This window comes from Austrofundulus limnaeus, unplaced genomic scaffold (assembly GCF_001266775.1).
Source record: "Austrofundulus limnaeus strain Quisiro unplaced genomic scaffold, Austrofundulus_limnaeus-1.0 Scaffold1, whole genome shotgun sequence".
Classification (NCBI taxonomy): Eukaryota; Metazoa; Chordata; class Actinopteri; order Cyprinodontiformes; family Rivulidae; genus Austrofundulus; species Austrofundulus limnaeus.
In genome coordinates, this window is record NW_013952403.1 from 3,578,419 (window position 1) to 3,587,418 (window position 9,000).

The 9,000-nt window shown below is 41.0% G+C and overlaps 2 protein-coding genes across 3 annotated transcripts in view; both read right to left on the minus strand.

Annotated features, from left to right (window-relative positions):
* efemp2a (EGF containing fibulin extracellular matrix protein 2a) overlaps positions 1–3,663 on the minus strand; it is a 15,149-nt gene extending 11,486 nt beyond the window's left edge. The window contains exons 1-2 of one of the 2 annotated variants that reach the window (XM_014005389.1): positions 3,454–3,602; positions 3,166–3,306 (exon numbers count right to left, since the gene is read on the minus strand). The gene's annotated coding sequence lies outside the window, so the exon portion shown is untranslated. Of the gene's footprint in view, positions 1–3,165; positions 3,307–3,453 lie in introns of both variants that reach the window. The other variant, XM_014005396.1, reaches the window with a different exon arrangement.
* Positions 3,664–4,973: 1,310 nt separating this feature from the next.
* Positions 4,974–9,000, minus strand: part of fibpa (fibroblast growth factor (acidic) intracellular binding protein a) — a gene marked incomplete in the record, with an annotated part of 12,926 nt that continues 8,899 nt past the window's right edge. Inside the window, 9 exon segments of the mRNA XM_014005409.1 lie at positions 4,974–5,255; positions 5,724–5,821; positions 5,942–6,028; positions 6,138–6,201; positions 6,289–6,397; positions 6,889–7,022; positions 7,198–7,298; positions 7,807–7,933; positions 8,051–8,249. Coding sequence (XP_013860863.1) covers positions 5,186–5,255; positions 5,724–5,821; positions 5,942–6,028; positions 6,138–6,201; positions 6,289–6,397; positions 6,889–7,022; positions 7,198–7,298; positions 7,807–7,933; positions 8,051–8,249 — 989 coding nt within the window.

Below are 9,000 nucleotides of genomic sequence, written 5' to 3' on the forward strand. Positions count from 1 at the left end.
CTCTAATAGTTAACGTGCAAACAGTTTTTTTCATCTTTTTTTAACTAAGAGATTGTATTGCAGCTTAAGCAAAACAAATCATAGGTTTAAAAAGTTATAAATGTCAATTATTTGGATTTTAAAGTTTTGTATTTATAACTGAAATGTATGTAATAAAAGCTAGACAACTGTAAAGCTTGAGGTGTCCCGCATATATAAACTATCTAAAAACTTTTAAAAATACGATACATAATTTACAATGTCAGTTGTCTTGCACATTTCAAAAATACATAAATGTAAAGATGGAGGGAAAAAACTGTTTCCACAACCCCAGTCCTCCAGAAGGCAGAAGCAAATGGTCCAAATGAAGGATGTGTGACAAGTCCAACAAAACGTTCTGTGCCTGTTGGAGTACACACTGCTCATAAATGTCCTGGAGGAAAAGGGTTTTTCAGCCCCCCATCACCTTTATGGCTGACTGTACCAAACACAGCAGCTTGGATTTGATATTTTTAGAAACATTTCCATACCTGGCTGGAAAATACTAGAAACTAATTTCATACTTTCTCAAAACTATATGAATCATTTTATTCTGTTCTAGACTGAAAAATACAGTTTGCAGTCAAATAAAATAAAAAAGTCAACTTCAGAAAAAGTCCTAAACTTTTTACCTGTACTGATTTATACACTGAAGGCTGAAATTTCAACTATAATTCTGGTTGTATTTCATCTATTTATACAATCCGTTGGTTTCATATCGCATCATGTTTGTTGAATATTCTGAAGAACTGAGCTTCTCTCCCAGCAGAGACACAACCGTTCTTCAGTTAATGTTCCTGAACAGAAGCTCTGAGTGTTTAAACTGATTCTAAAAATAAACAAAATCAGCCCTTCCAACGCTGGCACAAAAAAAAACTTGGCCAATTTAAGTCACAAAAAGTGCTGTTTACAAAGAGAATGAGTTCCAGCTAAAATGCATGACAGGAAAGTTATAATCACTGGCTGTCTACATGCATGGAGTCACGCTCTCACATGAATTCCAGTGGCCACGTTTGCAGGCCCTACTTGTTGCTGAATTTCAGGTTTAGACAAACAGGGTGACTCGGACGTCCACAAATGCTCGAGCGATGACATCACGGGCCCTCTCTGACCTTTGCATTTTTAAATAAAGACGTATAAAACACTCAAAGCGTAGAGGGTATAACACAACATTGTCCAACCGCAGTGCGTGACTTTTCAGCTAGGGTACTGACGGCCACATATGACCAGCAAGAATGCGACTAAAACCGCCCGAAAAAACAAAGTGACCCTCAGTGCGGGGTCCGCTCATTCACTGACCACTGACTGTGGGCAGCAGGGATGTTTGGGTGTCGCCCCGACACTGCTGGAGATCCAAGTGGTGGTGGACCAATGGAATGCCCTTGGCAAGGATGTGGGCACCGATTCTCAACTGGGATGCCCTGCTCCTGCAGTGGCTCCCAGAGTATAGGGTTCTGGGAAATACCCCCCCCCCCTCCCCCCATGGTTCTAAGACGAGCCAAAACCTCCACCCACCATTCCCCTAAACTCCCATCTCTCTGCAGGAAGTGTAGGAGGATGTCAGAGGATGTGGTTCTGACCCGGGAGTTCATTGTCTGGATGCTCTGACAATAAGAAACACACATTTACCAGAACTGAAACACTCCTCACACGTAATCAGTCTAAAACATCACAACCACAATCCAAAATAATAATAATAGAATCACAAAGCTCACAAACCCGTGTTTTGTTCAGTGTGGAGAATATTTCAAAGAAATGTTATGCAGCATAAGTCCGTAAACATGGAAGAACTGAGACCAGCTGATGGAGTTTTTGGAGGAGAATGTCCCATTCATGTCTGATGTAGAATTCTAGATGTTTGACAGTCTAACCCTGCTTTGCCGGGCTTTTTCTTTCATAATAAGTCAGGTTTTGGTGAGAGGTCTGGACTGTAGGCAGGCCAGTTCAACACCTGGACTCTTCCTCTGCAAAGTCACACTGTTGCCTTTTAGGATTGTTTTGCAGAAATATGAAAACTACATTGTCTGGATGGGAGCGTATGTTCTTCTAAAACTTTTTATTTAAATTCAGCCTGTCTAAAATGTTTTTTTTTGCAGTCCTCTTAGTGACCCGGTGTCAACTAATCTGTTACAAAAATCCTCCTCCAACTGTTTCTTATTCACACATGTACACTTTTATTGCCCATGTCCATGTTTCTTTTAGATGTGCTGCTACCATCAAATTGTACAAATTGTACAACTCAGAGTTTACACATCTGGCACGTTTAGTTTTTAGTATGTTCCACTGAGCAAAAAATGGGTTTACGAGTAAAAAAAAATGTCCCAACTTTTTAAAATTGGTTTGCATTTTGATTTGGAAGTAATTATTAAATATGATATTAAATATATTGTGGTTTTGAAGTGCGGGACAGGCAAAATAAGATACCCAAATATACTAAAACAGGTTCTGAAAACTCATAATGAATAAAACCGTGGCTCAAACAATCTGTGCTGCAATATTTGAATGGGACATTTTCTACACCAACTTCTGGGTCATCAGAGCTGGATATCCAGATGTTTGCATCACAGGATAATTTTTTATTTCCTAAAACATGATAACTGGAGCCTTCAAGTAAGATGCACACAGTCAACCAAAAATGGGTTAAAAATTGACCACATGGATTACACACACGCAGATAATGTTACCTGTCAGGTGATATAGCCTGTTACTTTGTGTGGATGTGCTCATGGAGAAACTCGAGACCACAGTGGCACCAGTTTGATTCAGCTCGGTTACTAATTGGTCTACGACCCTGCAAACCCCCTAACTCTGAGTTCTCCATCTTTCATCTGTTCCTACCAAAGATGGATGGAGTTCAGAATAAAATCTGCACTGTGCACCAAATAACCTGGTATGTGCTCAGAGCGATGATGCTGTCTCCTCCTGGTTGTTTTTAACCCCTCTTGATTGGTGACATTAATTCTGAGCTGTTTCACATTATTTATTACATAAAATTATATAAAAAGTCAAAAATCAATGAGGCACCTGTTTGTCTTTTCAGAAACTCAACCTAACTTTGAGATTGTGACACTGACTTTTTTTTTTACTGCAGGGAGAAGAAACAATTTAGCAACTTTACAGATGCATAATACATGGCCTGTGACTCACCGCCTCTTTTCCTGTCTAACCTCCCGTTACAGTCAGAGCCAAACTACACAGCCACGTTATCTTGGCTCCAGAGACAGGCCAAGTGCAGCTGGGAGAGCAGAGCAGACAGCAGGGCAGCGGTGCAGCTCTGACGTGTATGGCCTGCACCAGAAACGTTTGGGAGAAAAGAGGCACATCTCACTTTTCTTTCTGTAAACGCCATCAAACCTCAGCAGTCATCCAGCGGTTCTCAGTGTCACCTGACTCCCATCTCCTTTGTGTACAAATTGTTAAAACGGTCAAACTCACAGGTGAGTCGCTTCTCTCGGGTCTCGGGTCTGTGAGCCTCCAACGCACCGGCGTGTTCGTCTGCTGGCTGCGATCGTCCCGGCAGAGCTGTCGTCTACAAGTGATCCCTGAAAGTGCTGCCTGTGTGACCCTGAGGGAGTGAGCGGGGAGACCGACAGCTGGAGCAGATGAACACATGCAAAGGGAGGGAGAGAGGAGACGAGAGGAGGAGGGAGGGAGGGAGGAGAGTGGGACAGCCCATTCTTACCACCACCCCCCCTCTTGGCCCCCTGCGTTGCCATCCTCCACCCTCCAAACCCCCGCTCCCTGACCCCCCCAGGGCGCAAATTCCTGGTCTGTGGCCCAAATTCCAAATCTGTCCAAATCCCAAAGCTCACAGAATCATACCCCCACCCCCCCCTCCTCCTCCTCTTACTGGTCCCACAACACACCTGGTTTCGTTTAAACTAAGCCCCCCGCAAAAGCCCCAAGCTCTTCCCACTTACCCCCCCATCTATCTATTACCTCCCCCATCCCTTTTTTTCCACCATAAAGCAACTTTAGCCATTGCTCTCGTCCGATCAGACAGGCAGGGTATTTTTAGCACAGGAGAAAAAGAAGTTAATGGAATGTGAACAAAAATTGGAGAAGGGAAATAAGTGACTTTATAAAGAGACCTGTTCGGAAAATTTGTAAGCTTGTTATACTTCCTAAGAACAAGTCTGTGGCCTTCTCTCTCTCTCTCTCTCTCTCTCTCTCTCTCTCTCTCTCTCTCTCTCTCTCTCTCTCTCTTTTACACAACTAATGCATTTTGAGTCTTGGAAAGGCTTTTGTCTTGCAAAATCTGTAGTGTGATGTGACGCAAACTAGTCAGGATGTTGCTTAACCAAAGGTAGTCCTTGCTGGTGGGAGTCTGAGTCACCTTTAGGTAAAACAGCAAAGTCATCCTCATTGCAGAAAAAAAAAATTAATAAAACAAGCAGCGTTGAAATAACCGAGGGCTTCCATAACAAAAATAAATCTGAATACTTGATTTGAGGCAGCTTCTAAATATTTAGACTGAATAATTTGTTTTCTTTTTTCTGCCTAAATAAACTAGGTTTTCTCAGAGTCTCATCTGTCCTGTGTTTACGTGTAGCAGAAATGGCAGCTGTCATTACGGGGGATGTTGTTAACAATCATGTTGACACTGCCCCCCCTCCCAACCCAAGCAGGACCAACTGTGCCCCTCCTGGTTGGTCCATCATGGCCACACACAGACATCCCACACACTGGCTGGAGTCTGAGTTCATCACACGTGTGATGTGCTGATTCTATTTAAAAACCTCAAACGCTCCTTGTCAATCTCCCTAAACCTGATTCAAATCACTGCTTTCGCGTGATCCCAGTCCCCTCTTTGCATCTGGTCCCTTCATCTCGACGCCCACGAGATCGTAAATCCTGTTTGGGTGCGGGGGGTAAACGAGAACCTCTCCTCCGTCTAATGCTGCGCGTAAAACACAAAGAGGTGTTGAATGGAAATATAAAACAGAATGACATGCCAATGTTAAAACGTTTCTTTTATTCGTCAACCAAAAATTTACAGACACTGAAGGATGCTCGAGGTGCACATGAGCAATAAACATAAAAAGTAAAAACGCCAGCTAAAAGAGAAATGGAAAGGAGAGAAAGTACAACTTTAGAGAGGATAGAGACAAATAAAAAAATGGAGAGGGAAGAGGAGAGGGGCGGGGCGGGCAGCCCAGGAAACGCCTCAGTCATGATACATTTTGAAGATACAGCTTTTGATGACGCCCATGTATCTGTCCCACACAACCTGATGTCTGAGGGGCAGAAGAGAAAGACAGAAAAACGAGTAAACAGTGAGTAAATGACGCACAGTAAGACTTACGACCCACTGATGTTGTGAAATCTGGGTGAAAAAAAAAAGCAAATGAGGCAATCTTGGTCCCCTGGGTTTATTTGGGGGGAGGGGGGATCTTTGCTGCTTTTTATGAATATCTCTTTGTTAAACTTGTAGTGGCGGAGGCCTGTGTATATACCCTTAACTACATTCCTGAGACTTCATAAGTAACAAGGTAACTACAGTTTAAGAAAGTACGGGCAAGATAGGGAGACCCCCACTGGCAGAACAGAGATGTCAGTTTTGGTGACGAGTATTCCCTTTTAGGGTTCTTCTTTACGATAAAAAAACAAAATAAACTTGTCATAAAGAACATATAGAGTGGAAGATATCTGAAGACACTCTGTTCAACGCTTCAAGATAAAAGAAAATAAAACGATGAACTTACTTGAACGTGTCGAGAATGTGTGCAGAGTTGGTGTAGTGAGTGAGGTAGAGCTTTACGTCGGCGGCGGTCCATCGGTCTGAACGACACGGCTCAATAAACTGGGGGGAGAGGCAAAAATGGGGGATGAGATTACAAAACGGCCACACTGAAGCCGGCGCAGACCCGAGGATTTTTTACTTCGATCCGCTGCGAGTAAAACGTTTTAAAGACGCGCTCACCTTTTCCACCAGATCTATAAAGAAATCTCGGACATCTTTAGTGTTGGTTAACTTTGTGGCGATGTTGACTAGACCTCTGGAGAGATTCTGGCGATAAAAACAAAAGATTAAATTAGTAATATTTTCATTTCCTTTCAGCCCATAAATTAATTATACTTTCGATTTATTCTGCACCAGGAAATGTAGCTGTTCTCACCTTGAAATTAGCTTCCATCTCATTAAAAGCTTTAGTTTTCCCTCTCAGAGCTGTGCAAACCAAACTGAGAACATGAGATCAAGAGAAAATTAGATATAAAAGTGTAAAGCGGAGGAAGAAGCATATGTTTTTCAGTCTTAGTGTTTTTTACCTTTTGTGTTGATCTAGCAGATCTTTGTCAGTAATTAAAACTTTTAATTCCTTTAATTCTTGTAAAAACTCTTTATCGAGATCAACATCCATGTCTTCAACCAGGTTATCTGCAAAACAAAAAAGGACTAAGTCAGATCCTAATGAAGCAGTAAAAAGGTGTTTCTCTAACACTTGATTCGTTCTTTATTAATTTCAAATCAGTTTTCTCAAGTCATTCCTCAGATTCTAACTAACTGCATCAGGCTTTTCAGTTTCCAGAATTATATTTATTTTGCATTCAAACAAAAATGTTTAAAACCTGGAGGACCTCTGGTGGTCAGAGAGACTCACTGAAAAATTACAAACAGTATACTGCTTGTTCTCAAATAGATTTATTTACTTCTTTATTGACATTATTTTTCACAGAAATGTTAACTTTGCATCAACGGTTTTTCTGTTAAATACAAATTTAACGTTTCACCGCAATGTAAACATCTAACCTTGACCAATTAAGGTGTGACCTTTGATTAATGAGCTGCATAAGTGGTAAACATGATAAATGCAGTGCTTATATCTGATGTCTGTAAACTAGCCAAAGGAAACAACCAAACTCTCTCACCAACAGCTCCAACCGTCCAGTTGTTGATAAGCTGCCCAGCACAAAAAGCAAAGTCCTGGAAATTGAGATACTGGAGCTTTTTTTTCCCCGTCTCAAAGCGGTTGTTGGCAAAGAAAACAATGGCAGCATAATCCCTGAAACGAGCAAAAACGAAAAAGAATGAGGCCACAAAGAACAGTTTTAACTATTGTAGATTTTTTTTACTTGATTTTTTATGTAGTGTTTTGTTAAATCCTAATTTAAAAAAAACAATCACTGAAGATTAAATCTCTATTCTGTTCAATGTATGCTTCTTTTTTATTTCCTTACCTTGCAAGCTTGTCAGAGAGCAGAAAATGCTGACGGATGTTCTCCACCAGGGGTCCCTTCAGCTCTTCCACAACTTTGAAAACACGTTTGAAGTTGTCAAACTGAAATACGACCAAGCAAAAAACAACTAAATTTCTACAATGTGACTTGTAATAATATTAATGTGTACAGTCATCAGTGCATGTTCCCATACAGTGACAAAATTTGTGCGCTGTATTTGACCCACCACACGTGAGATACACCCAATGGAGCAGCAGGCAGCTATGTAAAAACATGGGCAGCAGTTAAGGAGTGTCTTGCTCAAAGACACCACAACATATAGGCATGATGGGGAGTCAAACCTGTGATCTGATTTCAAGTCATCTGCCCTACCACTGCACCACAGCTGAATCTTGTGCAAATACTACGGAGTAGTCTGTTGTTCAAATAACTAATAAACTGTCACAGCAGCTGAAAATTAGCTAGTGGAAAAGTTAAAATTATTTTACAGAAAACAAACAAAACACTGCAAGGTGGTGAGTTTTTTTTATAGCACTGAGTTCATAACAAGCACAACAAAAAGCTAAAAATTAAAAGCAGCACCCCTTTTTAAACTGAGAGCGTTCTTACTTGTCGTCTGCAGCTTTTGAGCGTCACACCTGTCTTGGCACTGATGTCGTCCAAGTCTTTCTTTGTTCCTTTGGAGAGTTTCTTTCCCAACACTTCACGCACAAATGCATCATCGAAAGTATAATATCTGAACAAGGACACACAGACTAAATCTTCACAACACGTAAAATGCAAATGTCAAATTCAACTTCCATCCTTATTTGATGTGCTTTTTATAAGTTAGATAGCTACTTGGGAGCACCACCTCTCTATGAGCATGGCTTGTCGATGGGGAGGGATCTGGAAAAGCAGCTGGTTTGCGAGTTTTGTTGGACTGTGCAGCAGACGCTCACACATCTGGAAAGTCCTGTACTGGTCCATGGTGTCGCTGAGCAGAACATCAGCAGATGCCTCAATCTCATCCAGCACTCCTCCCTCCATTCGGACCTTTACGGCATCATTCACTGTTGGATAACACACCTAGGTTAGTACATCAGTGACTATGTTACACAGTAATACTCAGATTGCTTACCTTATTCTAAATAAGACTATTAGGATTATGCTATTTGTATAGGTTGTACATATGGTGTTTCATTTAGAGTACAGTAAGAGTGCCACAGGGATGTTATTGTTCATCCACTAACTCTTAGTAACACCTATTACCTAACTCAAGTTTTGGCATCTCTTCACAGGCTTCCTGTCTATTTCTATACTGATTTTATTGCTTATTTCAAAGTAAACTTATTTAAAATTGGGCAACACGACGGCTCAGTGGTTAGCGCCGATGCCTCGCAGCAAGAAGGTCCTGGGTCCACGATCCAGACCTGGGGTCTTTCTGTGTGGAGTTTGCATGTTCATCTGGTGTTTGTGTGGGTTTTCTCCAGGTACTCCGGTTTCCCCCACAAAAAACATGTACTATAGGTTGCCTTCAGGCCTAGGCCTCCATTGAAAAAGAGATCTGTGATCTCAATGGGATTTGCCTGGTTAAACAGTAAACAGTAAAATTAAAAATAATAATAAAATAAAATAAGAAATTATTTTCTTTACATCTACATACCAGTAAGAGCAGCCCAGTCAACCAGACATACAGGTGCTGGTCATAAAATTAGAATATCATGAAAAAGTAGATTTATTTCAGTAATTCCATTTAAAAAGTGAAACTTGTATATTATATTCATACATTACATACAAACTCATATATTTCAAATGTTTATT